Raw genomic sequence first — 27,921 nt, forward strand, 5'->3', positions numbered from 1 at the left:
CCACCACAAAGAAACCGGAAAAAGAAACAGAAAAGAGAGTAGGGGTCAGTACCGATTTTAGAGCCACCATGAATAGTTATTTTGAGGAGATTGAACATACAGAGTATCAGGATTAAGTTAAATTAAGATTAAAATGAAGTTATAGAAAGGCCATGTTAAAGTAATGTGTTTTCAGCAGTGTTTTAAACTGCTCTACTGTATCAGCCTGGCGAATTCCTATTGGCAGGCTATTCCAGATTTTAGGTGCATAGCAGCAGAAGGCCGCTTCACCACTTCTTTTAAGTTTTGTTCTTGGAATTCTAAGGAGACACTCATTTGAGGATCTGAGGTTACGATTTGGAATATAAGGTGTCAGACATTCCGATATTTAAGATGGGGCGAGATTATTTAAGGCTTTATAAACCATAAGCAGTATTTTAAAGTCAATTCTGAATGACACAGGTAACCAGTGTAGTGACATCAAAACTGGAGAAATGTGCTCGGATTTTCTTTTCCTAGTTAGGATTCTAGCAGCTGCATTCTGCACTAGTTGCAAACGATTTATATCTTTTTTGGGTAGTCCTGAGAGGAATGCGTTACAGTAATCTAGTCGACTGAAAACAAACGCGTGAACTAATTTCTCAGCATCTTTCAGTGATATAAGAGGTCTAACTTTACTTATGTTTCTTAAGTGAAAAAATGCTGTCCTAATGATCTGATTAATATGCGATTTAAAATTCAGATTACAGTCAACAATTACCCCTAAGCTTTTTACCTCCGTCTTGACTTTTAATCCTAATGTATCCAGTTTATTTCTAATAGCCTCATTGTATCCATTATTGCTGATCACTAAAATTTCAGTTTTCTCTTTATTTAACTTGAGAAAATTACTATTCATCCATTCTGAGATACAAGTCAGACATTGTGTTAGTGAATCAATAGAATCAGGGTCATCAGGAGCTATTGATAAGTACAGCTGTGTGTCATCAGCATAGCTGTGGTAGCTCACGTTGTGCCCTGAGATAATCTGACCTAACGGAAGAATGTAAATTGAGAATAACAGCGGACCCAGGATAGAGCCTTGTGGAACACCATATCGGATATCATGTGTCTTCGAGTTGTAATTCCCACAACTAACAAAACATTTTCTCCCTGTCAGGTAGGATTCAAACCAATTTAAGACTGTGCCAGAGAGGCCCACCCATTGACTAAGGCGATTTCTAAGAATGTTGTGATCAATGGTGTCAAATGTAGCACTCAGATCTAAGTGGATGAGAACAGATAAATGATTATTTGACACACTCCCTATGCCAGGAATCATCACTTTATCAAACTGTAAATTACCCAATACAGTGGTGCTGCATCTTATTTTAGTCATGTTCCTATTATAGAGAAGGCATGAGTATCCGAGGCTAAATCAAATACAGCCAAGTGATGACAAGCACTTAAAATTTTCCTGAAAAAAATGATTAAACCCGAAGTAATTTAAATTACATAATTACTGATGTAGGGTTTAAATAAATTTAAAATTTAAAAAGTCAAAATCTTTTAATTTACCTCTTCTGTTTTAAAGAAAAATGTAACCGTTAATTAGTTTATTTCCCCGTTTTCAACCACACTTCATTCATTTAAGGGCCACAAGAGCCAATCCCAGAAGCATTGGGTGCAAGGTGGAAACCGGGTCAGTCCATGTCACCCATCATAGCGCGGGCAAAGTATGCTATTTCTGAAGGGAATTTGGTTGTATTTTAACATATAGTTTTATGTTATAGATTTACATTGAAGTGGACAAAAATATTGTGTCCACATTTGTGTTGCTTCCCCTTAAGAACCGATCACCCGAAAACTTTACCTTTGACTAAAGAATGCATCGATTATTTTATGTATTTGTATGTTATGTGGTGAAGAAAATGAAGTAGAGCAGTTGGGTAACGTCCTGCACGTGCCCGCTTCTTGATTAAGTAATGCAGTAATGCGTTGAGCACCCTGTAAAAACAGTTCTGCATAAAGTGGTGCATTTCATGATTGAACTTCATAAATTAGTTCAAAGATGAATGATTCATGCTCCACATTGTTGCCTATTCCCTGAGCACGTGAATATTAAACGATTAAAAATATGACATACATCACTCTACACTACACACTGCTTAAAGGAGAAATGTGTCTATAATCGGGGGGCAACAGTACAAAAATGGACGGATGTAAATACAATGTCTGCTAATTAACATATTGACAAAGGGTGGTAAATAAACAATGTATTAACGTTTAAGACTTGCGATTGATCTGTATTTTAATTTAATACTGTTTACACCTTCGTTGTTAAAATTAGTAATATTATTACTGCAAAAATGTATATCACATCTTATCCTACCACATAAAATAAACACTCGCCCTCTCATTCTCGCGAGGCAGCGGACATGTCTTAATTCTCGCGATATGTGAATGTCAATGGCTCTCTGGCAAGCTCGGTGATAAACTCTCGCGTTAGCTTCGGCTTTTCTATACCACGGGTTAGTGAAAGGTGTCCGGTAAAAAAGCTTCGACTGAGCTTAGGGACAGATCGAGACACAATAGAAAAAAAAAAAAAAGAAAAAACTTAAGAAATACGAAATAAAGAACATCAAGTGACTTAAAAGCAAACAGAAAAAACCTTCGAAGCTCAACCTTTCTCTTTAATCAAAATTATTCCTCGTTATTCTTTAGTTATGAGTCATGTGGCCGTCGAAAATGCGCTCAGTCTAGACCAGCAGGTGAGTTTTAAATAAATCGTAAATATTTGTCTGTTAAAGGGATATGGTACGTTATTTAAAATCAAAACGTATCCAGATAGGTGTTATACGATATTGTTTTGCGCTTTTCCCTGTCTGTCGGCGTAAAATGGTGGAGAAGGAGCGACTGGTAATGATGGCGGAGGTTCGTATTTCAGTGCGGAGTTTTAGAAGCCGCACAATGGCGGCCTTTGTTTCCCTGACACCGGTTTTGCTTTTTCTTGTCAGCGTTTTTTCGCCATTTCTAGCACAGTTTAGTGGAGTAAACTCTGATATTAAATATTTTTGCATTCGTTTGGCGAAATCTATATAGTTGAACATGAATGCCATAGTGTCCCAAACTAACAACGTAATCGCTTTTGAAAAATGAACATTGCGACGTTTAGTGGAAAGAAGAAAACATAGTCGAATCATTTTTTTTACCTTCGATAATACCACTTCGATATTAAATCATCGGTTGATAACTGTCACTGTTTTAATAGATGTGAATTCGTCATACCTAGCACTGTTCTATTTTTTTCATACATTCAAACATTTAGTTTTAATACAGTTTTCTTTTCTGAATGTGCTGGTATGTTCTGTAAGGTACAATTTTTGGACTTTTGTAGATGTACCTTACATATGTATTACATTATACATATTTACGTGTTTTTGGTATGAGCTTTTAATTACTTCGATCATGTATACATAGCGGATTTATGATAAAAAAGATGTTTACCAAGTTGATAACTGTTATTTATGTTGTAACCAACGGAATTCCGCATTTGTTAGTAAAATGTAAACGTCGAAGGTATTTGCGTTCCGGGAAATCGGGAGTTATCTTTGTAATTAAGAGGACGTTGTCGGCGTCATTCAACCGGATGTGGAAACTGCTGTAAACAAGCCCTCGGGGGAGATTGAGCCTGCTGAGGTTTTTTTTTTTTTTATAATCCCGCACAGTTGGCGCAGCTTCAAACGACTAAATACAAGAATGGAAAAAAGTTTTTTTTTTTTTTTTTTTTTAAAAAGAGAAAAAATTGCTTGCTATGCAGCCTGTAACTCGACTCCTCTTTCTTCACTCGGGGATTGCACTGCTACCCGGGTTAGGACGTGGCTATGCGAGGAGGAGGAGCCCCGCGTACAGCAGCAATTGAAGGGCTCGGACCTCGGCTACATTACTATAGCGATGAGTTCAGGAAACTTGGACGCTGATCGGCCGTGGCAGGGAGGCAGATTATCCAGAATGTCATCTTCGCTTCATCACAGTTTCGAGTGATTATTCCGGATATCTCGGGGTAATGGTCGACGGTACCGTTTCGGTTTCTCAGATGAACAATGACTCGCCTCTGTTGCACTGATTTCTGTACAGAGTGTCGTGTTTCATTTATATGTCCCTGATGCAATTTTTTTTTTCTCGATGTTTTCTTAATGCTGTCTTCTAATCACTCTTTCGGGAGCCGTCTCTTTACTGGCATCTTGGTGGTTATTTTTTACATTAATTCGTTGTGTTTGTGTTTGGTAGCTGGCTGGTCTAGACCTGAACTCTGCAGCAGAAGGACAGAGCGGAGGAGGGGCAGGCAGTAAGTAATGCTCTTTTACGTTCTTTTGTCATTGCACTGTGCACTTGAAACTGTTATACATTGAGTGTATTAGTCTTTCATTTGTATAATTGTTTTATTTCTTAATTTCCAGTTAATGACATGTATACATTTTGGTTTATGAATGTGCTAAAAGTTTTAGCAAGTGATAATTTATAGCAGTTGAACACATTTCTAATTCATTTTTCTGTTAATTTTGTTTTAATCACTTTTAAAATATTTCCATGTCATACAGGACGTTATATTCCACCTCATTTAAGGAACAAAGAAGCTTCTAAGAATGGTGAGTAGTGCAAGATAAAGTGAGCAAGGTTTACTTTTATTGGTTAGTTGAATGTAGTTTGTCCCTCTTTATAATGTGAAATAAAAATAATTTATATTAAATCGTTCATCATTTTGGTTTAATTTATCTTTTTGCTTTTCTAGACATAGATGCTGCCTGCTTAAATGCATTTTTTCCGTTTTTATTTTGCAGACTAATTTTGTTGTGGTAGATTGTGTTGTCTGTACTTGAAATTTAAGTGGACATCCTAGGCTGCTGTTCTGGTTTATAAGGACTTGGGGCGCTTGAACGTTAAGTTTTGTCAGTTATATTATCTTGCATCGTAGTAGTAGTGTGTAGAACATTAAAGAGCCGGAGTAACAGTTTAAAGATTCAATATTAAAAAAAATCAGGATAGTAACATTAAAAATGAGTAAAATTGAAGATAATGTAAAACTTGCCATGTTGAGCAAAAAAGGAAATTTGCTTACATTTGTTTTCTGTGCAAGTAGTTTAAACTGCTATAGGAGTTGTGTGCTGTCACATACAGCATGTTGGTTTGTTGCAGTAGGAGAACCTTGACTTAATCCAATTGACGGACATATTCATGAAAATCAATGCTCTGGTAGTACTGTGACTATCGTAATTTACACTCGCCTTTTGAAAAGTCAGTAGCTATTGTGTTTGTAAAGGCTGTCCAGATATGGGGAATCAACTTTTTTTTTTTTTTTTAAAAACATATTTTCTTATAACCACTGTTCATTGATGGTGATCTTGCATTCATTGCATATGCTTTCAAGGATAAAATAAACCCAAATAAGTTTTTAAAGGTTATAATTTCTTCATTGTATTTTCTGATTTGTTATAGTCAATGTATAGTGTTTGTTTTGTTTCTCTTCACTCCTTTGCCACTTTTTTTTTTTTGGCAAGCATAATACAATAAGAGAGCTCGGCCAGTACATGTATTGAGTTTTACAGATGAATATTGCTATACATAATTGAATGTCCCCTTTGACTTGTAAAATTGTCTATTTCCTACCAGTCATGGTTCCCCTCATATCTGCAGGTTTCTACAGACAGAGCTGACACAGCATCTTTGAGCCCTTAACATGAAGTGACAAACTTGCAGATATTCTATGCTGCAAGCAATGTGAAGACTGTGTTGCTGCGGTTCATGCTTGTCTGTCATGTTGTTGAATCTGTGTGATTTTTAACTTTTATATTTCAGGTTCAAGTTAGATAGCGTTACATAGTTAATTTAGATTTGAATTGCTTCCAGAATTAATGTGAACAGTCAAACAAAAATAGGAAATGAGCCAAAAATGTATCGAAGTCGCTTTCAGATCCAGTCTGAATGTAGCCTTGGAGGTTAGTGGCAACACACAGCCCAGCTCCAATCATGGTGAGCTACTGTGGATGCAGAATTTTCCCTTCTGTCACTTTCTTCTTCCGTGATCAATTTCTGCTGTTTAAAATGAAGGGAAACCGTCAGTTAACTTTGTTTTCAAGACATGGTCTTTTTGAATTAATTTTTTCCCTTAAGTGGCCGCTAAACAAAAATGAGGAGTGAAGCGAGTAAACAATGTTTTAATTAGGACCTCCTACTCCAACCAGTTCCACTCCGACCAGTGTTAAGGGGGAAAAAGAAACAATTGAGACATCTGAATCATAAATAGCAAGTCAATTAAGACAAAGTTAGTTGACATGAACAACTGGTCGCTAAAAGTGATATGAATGAAACAGTCGCTGTAGCCCTCCGACTTGGGGCTCAATAGTCCTGATAGACTTATGCAGCCGGTTTGGACTCGTTTAATTTTTATCATAACTTTTCTCTGTCATTAGCTCAGGATTGGTGGAATTGATCCTGAGTTCCCCAGAATTGCCTATGGCTATGAATGGATGTTGTGCTTTGGATGCTTTTATGGATGGATGTGATCCTGCTCATTTTTAACCAGTCACAGTTCAGATTTTGAATTTGATTTAATTTGACATCAGTTGATGTGTGTTCAGTTAGTTCCGACTAAACTCTGTTTCCTGCCTCTTCTTGGTTGTGTTCTATATATGAGTGTTGCCTACCAGGAGCTAGGAGAAGATCCCTGTGATAGAGCTAAAAGGTTTAAATTGTATGAAACAGCTGTCTTAATATGTTGTAAATGTGTATAATAAAAGACCCAGAAGGAATGTGGCACTACTAGGAAATTGCAAAGATAAGGTAATTGTCTAGAATTGATTGATAGCTTAGAAAGAATTTGACCATGGTGGCTAGGTTAAATTAACATAATTAATTTGTAGCAGTAACTGACCACTAGTATGGAAATGTATTTACCCACAACATAAATCTTAAGCCAAATACTTTAATATCAAGAATATACATTTAGTCTTTTGTCTTGAATATAATACCCCTAAAAGCCATAACCATTCATAATGTCAAGCATGGTTTGTTCCGAATCATGCAGCATATCTGAATTAACTTCAGCAATGATAATGGAGAGAGTAAAAATGATTAGATCCAATGTTTTGGTACAAGAACCATTTTCCAACAGGCAGTAAATTGCAGTTAAAGAATTATTTCACCTTTCTTCAAGATGTTTTAGCGCCCATAGCCTTGTCAGTTACTTGGGCAGAAGTTGAAACTTCAATAATGCATTGCTAACAAGTGTTGCAATTTGATCATACATGTTCAGTTAATATTTTTAAAGGTCATCAGTTTGTCAATTTCTGGTATATATTTATGCTTTTAGTTTATTGTGTCAACAGGTCTGCTGTTAGTTTTGAGTCTAATATGTGCTTCTGCCCACCAAGTTGTAGACTGTTGAATTCAAACCGACTTTGAAATTGCCATACCCCAAGCAGATTTGTGTATAGCAATTTTATACTGTACATGTTTACAGTTATTAGAATGGTTTTTATAATTAAAAAAAATGTTCACTAGTTTTATTGAACCATTTAGTTTGGTCTTGCATACATATTAATTTGTAAATAGTGGTGCCGTTTTTGTATATATTACCCTTTTTAAGTAGCTTTAAATTTATTTATTGCATCAAAATCAACACTTTAATCCTCATCAGTGTACCTGATGTCTGAATCTCATTCAGACTTGTTTTAAAATGTTTTTATATACCTGCCTGAGGCATTCCCTTTATACTGTGAAAATGTTAGTTTTTATTTTGTTTGGTTTTTCGGGCAATTTTTTATTAAGACATTTGGCATTTAGTCAAGCAGACTAGACCTTTTGTACATTTTAAAGAGTAGTCTAAATTTAGGATGATTAAGGGTTGGTGGCCTGAGAATTAAAATCTGTCAGTTTCATACATGGGCAACTCAGGGTATGAGCAAGTTCCATTTCTGCCAACATACATAATCTTTTTTTCAAAATTTAATCTTTATTAAAATGACCAAATTACTGAACCATGTTTTATAGCTGTTATTTTTGTCATTAAGACAAAAAAAACATTTTTGATCATTGACTATCTCACATAGTTGAAAAATGCAATATGATGCATTGAAAATCCACCACTATGTTGCAATTGTTCCTCCCACAGAGATGTACTTCTTTTGAAGTGTCTCTCCTAACAATTACACCCTCTAAGATAGCTCGGCCAGTACATGTATTGAGGAAGCTGGAAATTGCAAGTAGTGGTCATACTCCTTGGTTAAACATTGTGTAGCCAGTCAATCTGCTTACTAGTGACTGAGCTTATGGCTTGGATGCCCATGCTGCTGGTTACGTTATGCAATAAATCCTGTTGTGTCCAGTACTGTTACTCACTGTTTGATTTCTGCTAAATATCAAACTAACAAAGTTGATTAGTGTCAAGTTGCTAGATTCAAATCAAGTTCTGTTGAATATAAAAAATGTTTGGGTTTTATACACTTGTTTGTATTTGCAGAATTGTCAAATTGAGACTTCTGTGCATATATTAACAAGTGTAAAAGTAAATTTCAGAAAATAGAAGATACTTGTCTACTGTTTTGGTATTTATGGAGAATAAAAAAAAAACTTGCCATAAAGTAGGAAAATGAGCAGATTTCAAGAAATAGTCCTGGTGTTTCAGTACAACTGAACCTCTTTCCTTGCAAAATAAGGATCAGGCTAGTAACAATGAAAAGGTACCATATCAAATAGTTTTTGATAAAAGTTTTAATTATGTAAGCAGATGTTATTTTCAAACATGAGGGTGCAGTATATTTCTTCAGACAATGTGTTGAACACTGAGTTTAGATGAGAGTGTGACCACCATAAGGAATGTTAATTTTATAGATCTTCAATAGAATTTTTTTTTTTTCTAATCTATTTTTGACATTCGGGTACTTCTGAGTGCTGTTAGTGTAGAACATGGGAGTGCTTTCTTTTAATGACTTCACTCTGTACCGTATGTGTTAAAATATAACAGAACAGTAGCAGTCGACCCTCTTGTACAAATTAAATTTTTTCAGTACATGGCATTGGATCATCATAAACCAGGAAGGAGCAAATTGGAGTGGTGCAGAGTGATGTGTTTTTTCTCTCATTGTGCAAGGGAACCTCTTATTCTGTAATAATCATTACCTGCTTTTTCTAGTCCTGCTGTCTGTGACATTAACATGTTGGTCCCATAAGTCTAATCTGTTTTTAATCTAAATGTAACCGTGGCAGCTTTGAGGAATTCTCCCAATAATGCATTAAGGCAACTACTTGATCTATAATGGTAGCACAAACTGACGGTTTCATGCTGTCAATAAGAAAATGTCGTTAGAACGCTCGGTACATTCCAGCTTGCTACGTAGCCACAGACTTGAGAGTCCATGCTGACCCCTGTCTGCAGTAGATGGCGCCCACAATGGGCATGTGAAAACCAGAACTGGACCGTGGAGCAATGGAAGAAGGTTGCCTGGTCTGATGAATCACATTTTCTGTGGGAGAGGTGATATCTGGATGCACTAAGGAAAGAAGGCAGGCTGGCAGAGGCAGTTGATGCCCTGGGCAATATTCTGTTGGGGAAACCTTCAATCCTGGCATTCATGTAGAGGATGGCAGTGGCCTCTTTCAACAGGATACTCTGTCCTGCCACACTGCAAAAACTGTTCAGGAGAAATTGAGTACCGTGACAAAGTTCCAGGCTGTTGACTTGGCTTCCACATTCTTTAGATTTCATTCTGATCGAGCATCCCTGGGATGTGCTGGAAAAAAACAAGTCCAAGGCCCAACCTTGGGATTTGACAGGACTTGAAGGATCTGCTGCAAATACCTTGGTGCTAGATACCACAGGACACCTTCAGTGGTCCTGTTCCTTGAGGTGTCGGAGCTATTTTGGTGGCACAAGAGAAGACTACACAATATTGTACTGTGGTCTTAATGTTGTGGCTAGTATATGTGGGGGTGTGTATTATGTAGGTTATAATATATATACAAACATACTGTGCCTTCCATAATGTTAGGGACAAATACAATTGGGATTGGCTTCAAATAGTCATTGCATGCAAAGGTTATGCAACAAATTACTAAATATGACTGCTTTAATATACTTACCATTGCGGTGTCTCGAATAGTAAGGTGCCCTGAAATGAAGGGACCATGGTGTAACAGATGTAAGCAAATACACTTAAACTGTGCCATTTGCATTTTAATCACATCTGTATTGCTTGATTTGTAATTTTTTGGCTTTGGAGCAAATGGGTAAATTAAGGAAAACTGTCTTGAGACCCAAACATTATGGGCGACACCAAGTTATTGGTGCTCCATTAGATTCTTCATTAGGCAATGTGTGTTTTATTTTTGGTGTGGCAGTTTTTCTTGTACCTATAGTTTTCATTTTAAAGGTACATTTGTATGTTGTGCCAAATGTAACTTTATATTTTGAAACTGGTGGCAGGAGTCAAATCGTTCATATCAAGACTCCAGTCCTTCACCCCCATTTTATCACCAATTAATATAAACTTTTTTACTTTGTTTTTCTTAGTAATAGAAAATGTATTATTTTAATGTAATCTAGTTGTTTTCTTCTTTAACCTGCTATATCTCTTCATAGGTGAATTCAATTAACTGGTATTTTCCTTTATACCTGACAATTGATTGTTTTGTTTTACAGCAGGAGTTTCATATACTTCTGATAGACCAAGTGGTTATCCATTAAGGAGCTGTAAGTTTTATGTTCTGACAGCTTTGAGCATAGGGAAAACTGCTTCAGTTTATGTGCATGGAGATTGCAAGCCTAATACACTAAGAGTAAAAATTACAAAGCTATAGCCTTCATATATACTGCACTAATTTTTTCTTCTGAAGCATGTTAATGTGCACCTAATCTTAATTTACGTGGTGGGGTGATTTGCAGTTTTAATTACCTTTTTCATATTGGTGCAGATTATCTGTTTTAAATTTCAGGAGTAATATAATTGTCTGCTTGCTAAATTAAATTGGCAAGGGGGAGCTTATTTTCTTTGGTTTTTGAAATCTGAAATATACTGTTTAGGGTGCGCTGCATATCATAATCTTTGTCTTGATGATGTTTGTGGCCCCCTTCCCTGACACCTCCAAGCTAGCTTCTGCAATGGTGACCACATTGCTTAGGTACTTTACCTGCTGGCTATTTCATTATTACCAATTTTTTTTTTTAAGTTTCTCCTAAACAGTACCATCATGCAAGGCACCTAGAGCGAAACTACAAACGTAACTCTAGACCTGCCACTGGACATTCAAATTGTAGGACTGGTAACTATGAGAATATAAGGTGTTTTTAATTTAACATTTATTTCAATATAGTTGGTAAACAGTTTTGTGCTCTTACTTAGGTTACTCAAGACACCCCTCTGAAGAGCTTGCCTTTTTTCAGAGCTACAGTGGTAGCTGGCCCATCAGAAGTGGTATATTCAAGTGTGCTTGCATGAATATTGCTTCTGGTGTGTGTGTGTGTCTTTTTTTTGTTACTTGGTACATTTACAAGGTCACTTTTTAGAATATTCATAAAGAATAAATACTTGGCGTGAGTATTTGTTCAAGCATGGTGCTTGATTGTTGCAGCAGTCTGTGTTTCTGTCTTGGGGGTTGGATGTTAATCTCCCAAAATCGCAAGAATAAGTCAGGGTGTATTTTGTAATGAAGTCGCAGAAAAGGCATGGGAAGAATGTTATAAAACTGCTCACTATTAACTGTTATATACTCCTGAAAGAAAACACCTTTTTCCCTGATATATTGGAGTGTGAGATTTCTTACTATTAGCCCAAACCCTGCAGTGTGAGAACATACTTTTTTAGACCTAAATGTCATCTTTAATAACAGCTCTATACATTTTTGGCTGTGCTCAAAGTGTTTCACTGTAAAGGATATATTGCATTTCAGAATAACCCTTAAGGTCCAAGTAATGTTTAGTTTTTAAAAATCCTCTTTTCTGAAATATTTTCTTCTGAAATGCTAATTATGTTTATATTAAGGTAGTAGATAGCTATGCTGTTTTGTACAGCAATACTATACAAAAGACATTTTTTATAAAAGGTTGCAGGTGACCATCCTGTATATAAAGCTGGCCTACCAAAAAGTGTACCTGAAATACCAGGTTTGCAAAGATGGTAGCCCGACAGACTACTTTATGGACAATTTGTCCACCCCTTAGTTTACAGTTTTGTAAGCATTCAGTTCATTTGCACATCAGTCACATTTGTGTTTTTTCAGTGTGTTGCAGTGTTAAATTTATATTTGGGGAAATTTTTTGCCATCATGGTGTAAGATTAGGTAATGTATCAAAGTTTTGATTTGGCATTTAGGAAAAATTGCTATGCAAAAACTAATTGCTATATTCTGAAGTTTTATTTGGTTCACCACAACCTTTTTTTGAATATTAAATGAAATCTGCTGTCTCCAGTTCTTCTTCAAAGCGTATTATTGACTCTGGCCATGTTGCCTGGCGGGTGGCTTGTGGGGGGAGTAAAGGATGGTTCAGAAGAGGAAGAGTTTAGAACAGGTAGAGTAAGGTCATGCTGGTTGACATCTAGAAGCAGCAGTCCTCTAAAATAACTACACTAACCTGTAATTCACATAACGCCAGAAGTAACATAGCCATTCAGCAAGGTCCTCCATCCTTTTCACATATTGCCCACTTTTGTTCCATAAAAGCAGCAACCTTTGTGGGTATTTCCTCTTGTGAATTATTCATTGTGTATCAGTTATGGGGTAAGCTGCTTTTTATTTTAATATTGATTCTATATCCTTTAGCTATTGAATCGAGCTTCTTAATTATAATAAATTCAATGTACAAGGCATTCATTTTGAATGATTATTTATAAATACGTTGTCTTGATGACCTTTGAATTTGTTGAAACTTTTCCTGTACTATACATAGTATGCATAACACCACCTTTGACAGATAAGTGACAGATAAGTTTCTATGGCTTAAATATTTAAAAAAAAGTCCTCATGACGCCATCTTCCCTCTCAAGTTGAACAATTAACTGACGTGACTTACAAGGAAAGGGATGAGGGATTGGACCTAGGTGAGAAGACTACGGACTAGTTTGAAACGTGGAAATGAAAGTAAAGAATGGAGCACAAGAGTGCAATGATTTTTCTGGATGTTAGGAGGGATGAGTAAATAGGCTGGGGGGCTTTATAGTAGTTCTTGGCAGTGCTGCATACTAAAAGCAGTTATGGTGGCCACAAACCACTGGTGGATAATTCATTGCATGTTGCCATTTCTGCATACATTGAGTCTAACTGTGTAGCAGTGGTGCAGATATTTTGTGTTTAGTTTCACATGCTTCAGCAAGGACTGATGGCTTAATTTTAAAATGGCCAGATAAATTTTCAATCTTCTTGTAGAGTAAGTAGATGTTTGTCATTGAAGAATTAGTACAGTCCATTGAACTGTAAGAAAAGCTGGAAATGCCAAAGGTTGGAACAAGCTGCATATATTCTGCGCAGTGTTATTCCATAGCGCTGTTCACTGAATTATTTCTCTAGATTTTTCTAGTCACCATGTAAAGTACAAAGTGCATTTTTTTAAGAAATAATTTAGTTTTTGACAATACTTGTCTAAATTTAAACAATTCAGTGGTGAAACATATAACACTTTTTTTTTTTTTGACTACTTCAAGTGGCATGAATCAGGTGGCTAAGTTAAGTGATCATCCATTTAGTCTCTTCAAAAATGATCACTTCCTGATGCCATTCCAGTTAAAGAGTCATCCTCCTTCCAGTCAATCCCACTCCATGATCACTCAGTGGGAGTGACCACTACTACTATTTCCCGGGTGTCAGCCCAACACCCAGGCTTCCTGTTCAGCTGCAATTCTACTTCTGTCTGTCTGTCTACACTCGTGGCTTTGTCTCGAGAGAGGAATATCACGCAAGATAAGGCAGTAAGCCATTATTTAAAACAAGTCCACGGACATCTAACCTAGCAGTTGTTGGATTGCTTTTCGCAGACACACATCATGTGCTCCCAGCTCTTAAAACAATGACATGTGACAAGCAGAGCAGGCAGCTTGCCAGCAGCAGAAAGACAGCAGATGATCCGATGGCATCTCCTAAGCGTGCGTTCAACAGCCCCCCCCCTTCACAACACGAGCAGAGTTATAGGTGCTGTGAGAAAGATGTAACCACGCCCCGGGCCGGAAATAAAGGACAAGTATTGGTTTTTACAAAAGTTTTTAAAGTAAAGTGAAAATAATGCATATGTAACAATTCTGAAAATAACAATCTCTTTAAATTGTATATCTGGTAAACCAAACACGGGGATGGGCGAGTGGAGTGAGCAGGGGGCTGAGCCCCCTAGTTTATCTTAAGTATTTCCTATTACTAATTTAGTAGTTATAGTTTTGTACATGGGAGTACAGTATGACCTGTGAGCCAGCATCTTGAGTTAGTACTGCTGAGAAGTCTTCAAATGAATGAGTTAAGTTTTATCACTAATAAAAGTGATAAACAGAATGGACACTTCTCTGAATATATGGTTCTCTAGCTCTGGCATAAAAATTGGCATTTTAAAACAAGTGGATGCATTTGTTTCTGAGACTTGCCTATATTGCATATTGTGAGCTGATGTTTCAAAAGTTTAAGGGTTCTGGGTAAGTATTAAATTGAGTGTAAAGAAAGGAAAGTAAAATTGTTAGAGGCAATGGGAAAGTGAAACTTTTTGGTTGTTGATGTGATCCAGACCACACTTAAGATGGGGTCATCTGTCAAGGTCATATTACTATTTCTAACAAATTGGTGACCGTTTAACCTTGCAATATGTGCAGACTCCTTTAATGCTAAAAACAGCTTAAGGTCATGTCACCTTACATGCCTTTTTAGTAGTAGGTTTCATTTATTGCCCTCTCTGCCAGTTGTGTGTAGTTTGACATATTTCCAGAGACTCTGTCCAACCAGTGTGTGACTTGACAAATCAAACCAATTCTATTTTGCTGACAACCAGTGAAGACTCAACCTAAACAATAAAGCATGTAATTTAGCTGCAAGAAAAAGAGTATTTTTGGACCATGCAAATGACCACTAGTCTACCTCATGGTTTACATACTATAATAGAATAAAAGACAGATTTTGGTTGAACTTATTGTCCTTTAAACCCTTTGCATTGAAGCCAGTGTTGTCAGGTAGCACATTGTCAGAAAAGGGGGCAAGCATGTAGCACTTTATACATTTTAAACTCTGCTGGATAGTTGTATATCAGAGTTGTGTAATTTACCATGCTCTGGTATTGAGATCAGCAAATGCAGTTAAGTTTGACATTTATTGCAGGTAGAAGTCTTGTAATATGACATCACCTTTAATGAACATTAAATATGTGGTGGTTGTTGCATATTTGAGGACAGACTTTGATTCAGCGGGTTAGAAAATGGATGGATAAATGTAACTAAAATGTTAAAACATTGAATAGTAAAGGAGAGCCTGAAGTGGAGTCTAAAAGTGTGATTACATAAATGGAAGTAATGCCATTTTTGATTTCAAGGGTTCACTCTAAATGAGCCGTGATATTTGCTGTTTTATTGTATTCTGCAATAAAAGTTGGAAAGGTAGAGTGCATTTTTGTGGGGTTCTGCTGAAGTTTCCTGAATGATAAGAAATATGAAACGGGTCTGTTTACCATTTGCTTATAGAAAAAAGAAAATATTTTGAAACCTGCCTTCGCTTTTGAGTAAATAAGATCAGTGACTAATAGCTTTTTCGGAATTTTTTTCTTCTTTTGTTAGTCTGTTGCTTCATTGCATTTCACAGAACAATAAAGCATAATTTTGTAAATGGATTTAACCGTTAGATCTAGAACTTAAATGCCAAAAGCTAATGTATCCTGTAAATGTACCTTGTTAAACTAATTTTCTTGCAGCTTTGCATCCTAAAAAAAGCTTGTTTCTTCCATGCTTTTGTTTTCTTATACCTGACAGTGTTGAACATTTCTTAATTTTACTAATCATTTATCAAGATTTGTTGCACCTTTTTAAGGCTTATGTCTCATCTTTAAATGCTATATAGTTTTTTTTAATAATTCTGTTTAGTTATTTGTATAGATGTAAAAATATGAATCTTCCTCATGTAATATCTATGATAGAATTTTAAGATCTGGTATTATGGACAAAATAGTTTCATATTTTAAAGATGGTGTTCTGTGTCGTCTTATGGCACTTAGAAATAGGAATGTCACAATACCAGAATTTTTGCATTTGATACCAGAACTAGTGAAATGTCATGATACTCGATACCTATTTGGTACCACAGCAAATACAGAAATCTCTTCAGCTTTTTAATTAAAACTAGCCCACTTACTCAAAATTGTACCTTTTTTTTTTTCCTGTAAAAGTATAAAATTTATAAATGCAAATTAACTGCAAATTTGGTATGTTTAAACAGTTGCTTCACTGTTTAGGCAAACTAGTATTCATAAATATCAAAATACAGTGTAATTTAATGTGCAAGATACATAGGGATTCTCCCAGTGTAGGAACAATTCGGCGGATGTTGTAGGGGGATTTCTGTATAGGGTTAGGAAAATGAACCAGGTTGTTCATGATGAGATTATCTTCCAATGTGCACATTCTAATTCTATCATGTTACATCAGCTGCAATTGGGGGGAAAAAAAAAAAACTGTGTAAAATACAAAAAAAATTACATTTTTTATATCTATATCGTTGAATTTATGAACTCCATTATTTCAGGGTGTAATTTCACAATTTATTAATCCCAAAAGGGAAATTATTCATTTAAACTTTGAAGCTGTTTTTGTAACATGCTTTTTAAATTTCGTTTGTCGGAGAATCCCTCTTTTTTGCCTTCTAAAATTTGCTTTTGTAAGTTTTACATTTACATCATTAGCTGGTAAAACTTACTAGACTAGTATTAAATTGATAGGTCAAATTTATTCAAATGTCAAACTCCTGGAGCTTTAATTGTTGAAATTTTGGGTGTCAGTTTTACATTAATCCTTTATTGGAACTCTTGTAAAAACTTCATTGTGCTGTTAAGCAATCTTATATAAGTGAGACTGTTATTGCTTAGACTGTGTACAAGTTCAGAATTAAAAAATTTACTCGGCTGGCTTTAACTGATAGACTGCATTACATTCACCAATGAGCTATTCAAATGTGATAAACTGAACTTCTACTTTTTTCATAACATGTCAGAAGTTCAAAAGAAAATTGACGTAACTGTGTGCAGTGCATTCTTAGAGTCTTGCTTCGTGCTTCAAAGGATCGAAACAGTAACTTAATATTTTGGTGTCAAAAAAATGGAGCACTTTTTTTTTTTTTTTTTTTATATATTGCTGTTCTACATAATTTTTGTATGGCTTCAGCTGGTGGCACTGCTTCCGTGAAGTTTCCTGTCATATTCCAGTTATACAGGAAATTCATTTAAAACCTCCATCCCTTTTTTATTTTGGGGAGGGGGTTAGTTTAGGCTTTGTTAAAGATTAATCACGTTTAACAATTCGATCTCTTCCCTAATTAGTGATGTCTGGCATTCTTAAAGTACATGCATCTACAGTTGTGCTTGAAAGTTTGTGAACCCTTTAGAATTTTCTATATTTCTGCATAAATATGACCTAAAGCATCTTCAGATTTTCACTTGGGTCCTAAAAGTAGATAAAGTGAAACCAGTTAATCATATGAAACAAAAATATTATACTCGGTCATTTATTGAGGAAAGTGATTGAATATTATTTGCAAGTGGCAGAAGTATGCGAACCTCTAGGATTAACAGTTAGTTTGAAGGTGAAGTTAGTCAGGTGTTTTTCAATCAATGGAATGACAATCAGGTGTGAGTGGGCACCCTGTATTATTTAAAGAACAGGGATCTATCAAAGTCTGCTCTTCACAACACGTTTGTGGAAGTGTGTATCATGGCACGAACAAAGGAGATTTCTGAGGACCTCAGAAAAAGAGTTGTTGATGCTCATCAGGCTGGAAAAGGTTACAAAACCATCTCTAAAGAGTTTGTGGACTCCACCAATCCACAGTCACATTGTGTACAAATGGAGGAAATACAAGACCTTTGTTACCCTCCCCAGGAGTGGTCAACCAACAAAAGATCACTCCAAGAGCAAGTCCTGTAATAGTCGGTGAGGTCACAAAGGACCCCAGGGTAACTTCTAAGCAACTGAAGGCCTATCACATTGGCTAATGTTCATGAGTCCACCATCAGGAGAACACTGAACAACAATGGTGTGCATGGCAGGGTTGCAACCCTGGGGTCACACCAGATACTGAAAGCAAAGGTTCACATACTTTTGCCACTCACAAATATGTACCTTTGCTGTTTTTGTGGGAAGAATGCAGATCTCCATAGCTCTATGATTCAGGAGCTCTGCTAATTGGATCTCACTTTTGTCCCTTGGATTATTGAGTAATTTATTTGCTAATCTTAATAATATAAATGGGTGTATTGTGTAACATCACTGACTTGTAATGTAAAGCGACAACCTCCTAAGTGAGAGTGGTGCTCGACACTTTTTGCAATGTTAATGTAGTGCTGTAGCACTGAGTCATTTCATTTGCAGTTTACATGTGCTATTTTGCTACTTTGGAAGGCACAATAAGTGGTCTATTTTCAATCACTCTTAAATCTGGTACAAAATTTTACATTGGTATCGATTTTAGTGTTTTTGGTTTTTTTAATAAAAAAAAGCTACTATACTTTCTCATTTTGGTATCAACTTGGTACCAAAGTATCTTTATATATAAAAAAAAAAAAAACATACTGAGAAGGGTCCCAAGGTAAAGATCAATTTTGCCGATTCATTGATTTCATTTCTTAGGGTCACCAATTGATCCATAGATTCCATTTCAGTATTTACTGCTAATAGAGATCCTACTCCATTGGGCCCTTGAGCTAGATCCTTGAAAAATTGCTCCATGGGTTCTGTGCAATGACTGATCCCATGCGCCAGCCACCATTTTTTATTTATATATATGTTAAATGTAGTAAAATACTCCTATAAACGTTTGAGTCACAACTAGCATTTGCTAATATGAGCTAATCAACTCGCATCTTTTTTTCCCCCCAAATTCTACAATGAAATATATAGAAATAGAGGGGAAATGAGACCTCATAAATAACTAATGCTGCAATATAGTATAAATTTCCATGTTAAATTTCCTTGTGTAGGCCACTAGGAAAAATTATGCTTATCCTGGTAAGTTCTAGTTTCTGTGCCTAGGCCCTAAGCATTTTAGCTCATTTGACTATATTTCCTTTAAAGGTAGCCTGTTTGTTTAACTTAAATATTTGGCATTCATTGCATTTGTGTGCTTATTACTGAACGATACTAACATTTTAGTGCATTCATTTAACAAAGTACAGAATTGAAGTATTGTATGCTTATACTTAACTGCTTTTCTAAATTTTAAAGGCACTAACACAAGCTGAGTGGTTTTACATAAGATTTGTTTGGTTTTTTTTTTTAAGACCAAAGGCAGCTTTGGGGGAAAAAAAAAATTTTGAAAGTCAGTCCACACTTAAGCTTGGTACATTTGAAAACAGTGCTGCTTTATGTCTTAATTGCATCAAGTATTGTGTGTGAGAAGCCCTTTATGATCAACTCCATATTAGTTTAATCTTTCCATCAGTCAAAACTAATGTGGATGGATTCTGTAAAGGGCCTGGATTTTTTTTTTTTTCTTTCTAGCAGACTCTTAAAGTGTGTTTTATTTGTTTACATTTCTGGGTGTTAGAATCTGCCTTGTAATTGTATTTTACTTTTAGCCTCTCCTGCCTTTACTGACAGCAGTGTCACAACAGATGGAAATGATGACACAGCAAGTGTGCTGAGCTGGGCAGAACGCTGTGGTAAATGTTACTGATTGAAAGTTTGGGCAGATGTTTCATTTTATTTGTTATGACATAAATGAATAATTTTAGTGGTGTATTATGTGCCATGATCTAACAGGGCTGTGGCCTGAGCGTTAAATTTTGGTACTTAAAGGCTACATATATGTTGAAGCAGTAGTTTGTTTTATCAGCTTTAATGGTAACATGAACTGCAACTCTGGATGTAGCCCTGGGCTAGGCTTCACTCGATTGCAGGGTTTACTCTCACAAGCACAGTCGGTCATTTTGGACTAGTCTAAAGTTATCAATTGACCTAATACACAAACATGCCAAACTTGTTCATTAGCAGTAGAGATGATCTATAGATTTTGAGATCAGTGTTGGCAGATGATGGGTTTAAATGACAAATAAAATAAATAATAAGCAGGACAATGAGTTTGTTTCATGTAATAAGAAACAAATCTGAGCCTGTTTATATTTTCATTGGAATAGGAAAGTGGAGAATTTTAAGCCTTGTATTCTTTGACCTTGTTTCTTCAACTGAAAACATGTACAGTAATCCCCCCTCGATCGCGGGGGTTGGGTTGCGTTCCGGACCCCCCCACGATAGGTGAAAATCCGCGAAGTAGAAACCATATGTTTGTTTGGTTATTTTTATATACTACCTCCAACCTGCGGCTTTGCATACGCCGCATAATCAGGCCGCTTTTTAAATGATTTTTAAGCACAGAGGAAAAAATAAACATTTGAAAAATCCGTAGTTTAATAAACCACCAGGAAAAGTAACATTGGAAGAATGCACGCTATGAACCAACATACAATTGTCCATGACTGAAAACCGGTGGAGCGCCGTCGCGCTGTCTCCTTCCAAAGCGAAGGACAGGGTTGAATGGCGCTCGTTCAGTACGCACTGCCCGCTTGTGCCCGCCCCAACTCCCTACCTGAGTCGCTTTAGTCTGTGTACAGTCCACACGCACCTGTGAGTCACGTTGACTGTTAATTTTCCAAACACCGTCTCAGTCGGTTTCCACGTTGATTTTTCATTGTTTGCGGTTCCGGCTGCTTTTTTTATTTATTTTTTTTTATATATATAATCCACCAAGTCACCTGACCATGGGGGGCTTTACAAAGGGCAGGGACGTAATCAGTGCAAGCGTATGACCCACACGTACTGGGAATTTCTTGTTTGTGGGGAACATTTGGAAGCCACGGTCTCCATCACGAATGGGGTTCAACGGCCTCCCCGGGCCGGGTAGACACACGTTGATCCATTCAGTGTAGCGCGCATGCAGTACCGGACATACAAGTGCATCACAGACCTGTTAATGCTCAATCTCGCGTGGCTGAAAGCCACTTGTCCCTCTAAGAATTTGGACGCCAACTGCTGTTGGGTCATGTAACTATTTAGCAGGTGGGAGTCTCGTTCGTTTTCGGAAATAACCAGCCAAATCGCTCCACCAACTAAGAACTGCCATGCACCACCACCCACAGAATCGAGAAAGAGCTATCAAGCTGTCAATCCTGTCCGTGTCTGGGCCGGGTGAGGTTTCCTGTGTTGAGTCAAATGAAGCGGAATGCTTCACAACTGGTGGTGCCCTTCCGTCAATTCCTTTAAGTTTCAGCTTTGTAACCATACTCCCCCCTGAACCCAATAACTTTGGTTACCGGTTGGCTGCCGGGGGTCATGGGAATGCCGCCGGATCGCCTGTTGCGGGGCCTGCATTGGTGAAGCAGGTGAGACGGTAATGAAACAGAGAGGCACAGGGATTATTGGTTTTTAGACTGCTTCCTTCCTTGGGTTTTAACCAATGCACGAAACGAACCAACACACAATCGTCTGTGCAGCGCTCAGGGTGGAACGGGAGGAGAAGGACATCCACTCTGCTCCCTCCGTCATGCTAGTCTGCTGGTTTCTCGTTCAGTATACACTGCCTGCTCATGTGCCCACCTCCAACTCGTCACTCGAGTCTTTGTACAGTCCAGATGCACCTGTGACTCACGTAGACTTTTCATTGCTCTGTGCGGTTTTGGCTGCCTTTCTATATATAATCCACCAAGACACCCGACCACGGTGGGAGGGGGGTGTGTACAAAGTGCAGGAGTATCTAAGAAGACGCATGTTTGTCGTGGGTGCGAATTACTGTATGTAGCGTGTAAAACAGTTTGCTATAGTGCACGCGGTTGTGCGTCGTGACCGAAAACTCGTTTTTTAAAGACTGCTCACTTCATTGTGTTTTAACCTCAGTTGTAAAGGAATGTTTTAAGGATCCCATGGGTTACCCCTCGCAAACAGTTTTACACACCGCATATGGCGATTCACCTCCGCGAGAAACATGCCTTTATTAACAGTTAACGTGGGTCGGAGCTGCATGTGACTTCTACGACAGACGAATATAAATTACGCCGGTTTTTCTGTCTCGTGGCGTCCGAGTTGGTGGGCGTGGCTCTGTGAGTTGTCATATCCAATGGTCTTGGAGTTGGTGGGCGTGGCTCCTTCCTGCGTGCGCCATAGGTGTCTCACTTGTCGGCGGCTTAGTGAATCCACGCCCCTTACGGCGTCCTTTCCATGGTTGTCTTGCCTTAGTGAATTATATATATATATATATATATATATATATATATATATATATATATATATATATATATATATATATATATATATATATATATATAGATATAGATAGATAGATATAGATATAGATTTTAAGCCCTTATAAACTCTCCCACACGGTTTATAAATATTCCCCGCAGAGTTATACAGCATAATCCCTTTGTATTCTGTTGGATATTAGGTAAGATTCATTGAAATTATGTATAAAAACACTGTTTATATACAGTAAAACCTAAATATTATTTTAAAGATATTGAGTGTCTCTGATATCACATGTTACAGCCATTACGATAGACAGGCCACCAGCAATAAATACGTACAATGCAAGAAAAATAGTATACAGTAAATGTGTGTACAGTGACACTAAACGTATGTACATGTACTAAGTACTGTAAGTAGAAAATTAATTATGGTTACTCACCAACAATGAAACGACGACTTGTCCGATAACAATGAGTTTAATTTTGCTGCACAACAAAGGAGAGCGTTACAGCCCTTCTAAAAGAGCCTCTTCAGGCGATTGTGAAACACTGCCGTTCTTCTTCTTCTTCTGGCAGTCTTCAATTCAAATCCCTAAAGCAGATTCCATCCAGACTACTGCCTTATTACATCCACTTACAACTCGTTTTGCACCCTGGTTAAAAGGACACTGCGGCCGTAGGTCTTATATTCCTTTCCTACTTTTTAAATAAAAAGGATCGTAGCCTTCAACAAATGCAAAACGTTTACCTTTTCGGCAGTCGTTAACATCTTCCGTTTGCGCTTGGGTATGGCCCCTGAAGCAGTAGCAGATCGTTTTGGAGCCATAATGAGGGGCTTGACTATACACAAAGAGAAACACAAAAGAGCACAACTCTTTACACAGCGAAACACGTTGATGCCGAATGAGCGAGACAAGACTTCCTGCATTCAGCACGCAGGAACTTAACTGTGTGCTCTGATTGGTTAGCTTCTCAGTCATCTGCCAATAGCGTCCCTTGTATGAAATCAACTGGGCAAGCCAACTGAGGAAGCATGTACAGGAAGTAAAAAGACACATTGTCCGCAGAAGCAGCGAAAAATCTGCGTTATATATTTAGTTATGCTTGCATATAAAATCCGCAATAGAGTGAAGCCACGAAAGTCGAAGCGCGTTATAGCGAGGGATTACTGTAGTACTGCACCCATGCACACAAGCAGGAATCTGGATAAAATGGGGAAGTATTAAGTATGTGAAAATTAAAAATTTCCTGATTTCTTTGTCACTTGAAGTTTCTTATGGACGAAATGGCGCTTAAAATATTAAAGAAGTCCTCACACAACAGAATATAATGCCAAATTATCAGAAGCTGAATAACCTTACAAAAACTGAAACAACCATGATACTATTGTTGGAATAAGCAAATGGGATCTGTTTCACAGTTTTAATGGTAATTTAAAATTGTCTTAAGTGCAATTACAGGAAACTGATACCCTTTTGTAAAATGTACTTCATGGATGTTTTCTGGATTACTTAGTTTCAGGGATATTTTATCATTTATATTTAAAAATAAATAAAATTAGTTTTTAGGCCTAGACACGAAGGCAGTGTGATGGCTTGGGTGTGCATGGCTGCCAGTGGTACTGGGACACTAGTGTTTATTGATGATGTGACACACACAGAAGCAGCCGAATGAATTCTGAGGTGTTCAAAGACATACTGTCTGCTCAAATCCAGCTAAATGCAGTCAAATTGATTGGGTGGCGTTTCATAGTACAGATGGACAATGACCCAAAACATACAGCCAAAGCAAACTAGGAGTTTATTAAAAGCAAAGTAGTGGAAAATTCTTGAATGGCCAAGTCAGTCACCTGATGTTAACCCAATTGAGCATGCATTTCACTTGTTGAAGACTAAACTTCAGACAGACAGGCCCACAAACAAACAGCAACTGAAAGCCACTGCAGTAAAGGCCTGGCAGAGCATTAAAAAGGAGAAACCCAACATCTGGTGATGTCTGAGTTCAAGACTTCAGGGCTGTCATTGCCAGCAAAGGGTTTTCAACCAAGTATTAGAAATGAACATTTTATTTCCAGTTATTTAATTTGTCCTATTACTTTTGAGCCCCTGAAATAAAGGGATTGTGTTTTTTAAAAAAAAAAAAATCCTTTAGCTGCCTCACATTTTTATGAAATCTTTTTGTTCAACCCACTGAATTAAAGCTGAAAGTCTGCATTTCAACTGCATCTGAGTTGTTTTCATTTAAAATTCATTGTAATGTACAGAACCAAAATTAGAAAAAAGTTGTCTCTGTCCAAATATTTATAGACCTAACTGTGTACTGTTTGCAATTCATCTTGTTGTGTGGATTTTGAAAGTTTTACTAGTATACTAACATTTTTTGAAAATGTTTGAACACATTTAATGCTAAAATATTCTGTCACAGTGTGCAAATTTGGAAAGGGAAAATGTGATTTATTAGTTTTACTGGCTTAAATGGACTTGTGTGTGAAACTGTTTATAACAACACTAGGTGTTGTCTAACAGTGCATTTTTAAAGCTAGAAAATTCAAATGGAGGATAGATGGTAAAAACGTTTTTCCTATTTTCTTGGCTGTGGTATGTTGATTGGTTCAAAGCAATTGGTCGAATACCTGCTATCAAGATGTAAGGAATTGACAAGTATTTTGACATATATTAGATGTACCTTTGTGCATGATTTTGCATTAATACATTTGGTAAAAGTTATACAATAAACGTGAAACATTTTTTTAATATTTTATGCTCAAACTGTAATGCATTGCTGGATTACATCTGGAATACTAGGTGCAGTTACTGTTAACTGCAATTGCAAAAGCAGCACTAGTAGCTACAAGAGTAACCAAATGCATCTTCGAACTAAATGGCATGTGCTACCCTTAAGGGATAAGAGAATTGACTTTTTCTAGCCTTAAGCAGCATAGAGCTTTTGGGGTCTTATTGCATGGATTCAGTATTCTTGAAAGGAAGCATCAAACTTCATGAGAGAGATTATTAGCCTTTAAGGCATAGTGAAAGCTGGTCTGTATTTCGCCATCCTCTAGAAATCTCCTCTTTTGGCCTGTGTTGCTAATGGTTTAAGGAATCTGCACATTTTCTCATGATACACCAGGTTTCCTAATACTGGCTGAGTAGGCTGGGTTAACTTACACTTGCTCATGATGAGCCAATTAAGATATGCATGCCAAAATAGGTTGACACCTCTCCCATCTTTAATTGGTGTCATGTTTATTGTTGATGCATTGAGTAACCTTAGTTGGATTGATTAGTTTTTTGAACGGCCATGAATTTTATACTAAAATTTGCTTGCCCTTCCTAATTTTTCTCTGCCATAATTATTTTTTACAATATGAAATTACTAGTGATGCTCCAATCGATTGGCTGCTGATTGAGATGTAACAACAACAACATTTATTTATATAGCACATTTTCATACAAACAGTAGCTCAAAGTGCTTTACATATTAAAGAATAGAAAAATGAAAGACACAATTATAAGACAAAATAAATCAACATTAACATTGAATAAGAGTAAGGTTCAATGGCCAGGGGGGACAGAAAAAACAAAAAAACTCCAGACGGCTGGAGAAAAAATAAATGTGGTGTGATGATTTTCACCCCAGATAATCAGCAGATCTTAAACTATTCTTTCAGAACCTGCTTTTGTGAGCTTTACGGTAATTTAGTTGATGTGCTCCTTTTACATAAGGTATTGCAGTAGTTACGGAATTTTTTTTTTTTGTCTGAAGTTCCTATAAACCATTACTTTTGGAGTGAGTGAAGGCAGGAGTATTGGCTTGTAATTTAAAGAAAGTAAACTGAGAAAAGGGAATTTGAGGAGTCCTGCAGTGTGTAAATGGAACCATGTCCTGAGCAGATATAAGCTAATTCAGACCATTAGTTTTTGTTCTGTAATTTTTATCTGATTGTGGACTGCAAGCGAGGTGGTGTTTAATTGGAAAAAGAGCAGATAAAGAAGAATCTCCCTGCCTTAGTAAAACAATATGCTTCTTTGCTTAAGAGCCAAATGTACCAATTTTATTTGTAAACTTGTTAAGGTAGCCTAGTAGATTATTAATAAACAAATTAGAACTGTGGCTTTTTAATTACAACAATTTTTATGGCATGCATATTATGGATACATGTTTTTTTAAAATGTTGCGTGTAATGAGTGTAATTTTCACTTATTTTACTTGGCTAAAATTTTGGTGATATAGATATATATAATGAGATTTTTCGAAAGGAATAGTTTCCCTCATAAATCAACATAAAATGTCCCTTGCTGCGTACAGTGTGCTGTCGCCGTGTGTTAGCAGTCTCTGGATGCAGAGTCAACGCCAGGGCACGACTAGGGGCGAGCGGCAAGTGGGCTGTTCTGAAAAGCATACTAAACAATATTTTCATACATAAATCAACAAAACATTTGTCACTGGTTCTTTGGCCACTCTCACTGCATGTTTGCCATCTCTGGTTACAGTGGCTATGGCATCAGCTGGTGGGCAGTGGAAGCAGAGAGCGCTGTGTGATACTATCTGATTTATACCTCTTGTCATTGTAAGTGGCAGTCCTTCCAGGTGACCATTTCTGTAGGTGCATCAGCTACATGAACGTGTTGAGCACTACAGTCAGCAGAAACCCTTACCTCACTTACTCCAAAAATAGTCGCACAAGTGAAGAGGCCGATTCAAAATAATAAACTGTACACCAAGATAGTCTTGAGTATTTTTTTTGGTTTACACATTTGCTTTGCTCTCGTCATATGTCGATGCCATTCTTCCTGCTGTTTGCTCTTCCCTACACATGCACATGCAGGAATTGGACATTACAAGTCAATAAGTCTGAGAGTCCGCCATAATGGCAAGTCCCCTCCAACCCCCCAAACCCCCATGATTGCAGCTGATAATCGCCGTCGCCCATCCTGTCAAGTCTAAATCTGCCCTAAAATCTTAACATTGAGGGTGTGTATTATATAAGTTTCAGGTAAAAAAAAATGTGCTTTATATACAAGATTATTTTACCGTACGGTTTGTTTTTATGATCACTGAGCAATAAACCTACTGATTTAATTTGGTTAAAACAAACCTGTCATATGCAGTTTAATTAAAAAGACCATTTTAATAAACCTGTCATATGCAGTTTAATTAAAAAGACCATTTTAATATATAACAAGGTTTGTACATGGCTGGATATGCAGGAATTTAGTGTTTCTATATTTAAAGAAAAAAATCACTATAAACACCATGATATTGGAAATTAGCCAGTTGTAGTAACATGGAATTGGTTATCGTGAGCACACACTACAATCTAAAGAGATATCTGAGCTTCACATTTTTCCTAGTGCTAACCATTAATTTTAGGGTTTTCTAAGTATGATATCAAGCAGAGTATAATGAAGGAAATGTATGGATATTTTTTTGGCTGTATAGGCTGATCTTTTACCAATATATACCCTGTTTGGCCAAAGGCTCTCTGTGCTTACTAAGAAAATCGCCTCATC

General features: G+C 36.9%; 1 protein-coding gene across 11 annotated transcripts in view; it reads left to right on the forward strand.

Annotated features, from left to right (window-relative positions):
• The first annotated feature begins 2,468 nt into the window (after positions 1-2,468).
• ddx3xa (DEAD-box helicase 3 X-linked a) overlaps positions 2,469-27,921 on the forward strand; it is a 63,774-nt gene continuing 38,321 nt past the window's right edge. For 2 of the 11 annotated variants that reach the window (XM_039745110.1, XM_039745115.1), the window contains exons 1-7: positions 2,469-2,729; positions 4,249-4,306; positions 4,560-4,607; positions 10,655-10,705; positions 11,182-11,274; positions 11,355-11,426; positions 19,751-19,834. In XM_039745110.1, coding sequence (XP_039601044.1) covers positions 2,685-2,729; positions 4,249-4,306; positions 4,560-4,607; positions 10,655-10,705; positions 11,182-11,274; positions 11,355-11,426; positions 19,751-19,834 — 451 coding nt within the window. In that variant the 5' untranslated portion in view covers positions 2,469-2,684. Of the gene's footprint in view, positions 2,730-4,248; positions 4,307-4,559; positions 4,608-10,654; positions 10,706-11,181; positions 11,427-19,750; positions 19,835-27,921 lie in introns of those variants that run through there. The other 9 variants (XM_039745113.1, XM_039745112.1, XM_039745114.1 and 6 more) reach the window with 9 other exon arrangements.

The sequence above is a fragment of the Polypterus senegalus genome, chromosome 2, assembly GCF_016835505.1.
Source record: "Polypterus senegalus isolate Bchr_013 chromosome 2, ASM1683550v1, whole genome shotgun sequence".
NCBI classification, from domain to species: Eukaryota; Metazoa; Chordata; class Cladistia; order Polypteriformes; family Polypteridae; genus Polypterus; species Polypterus senegalus.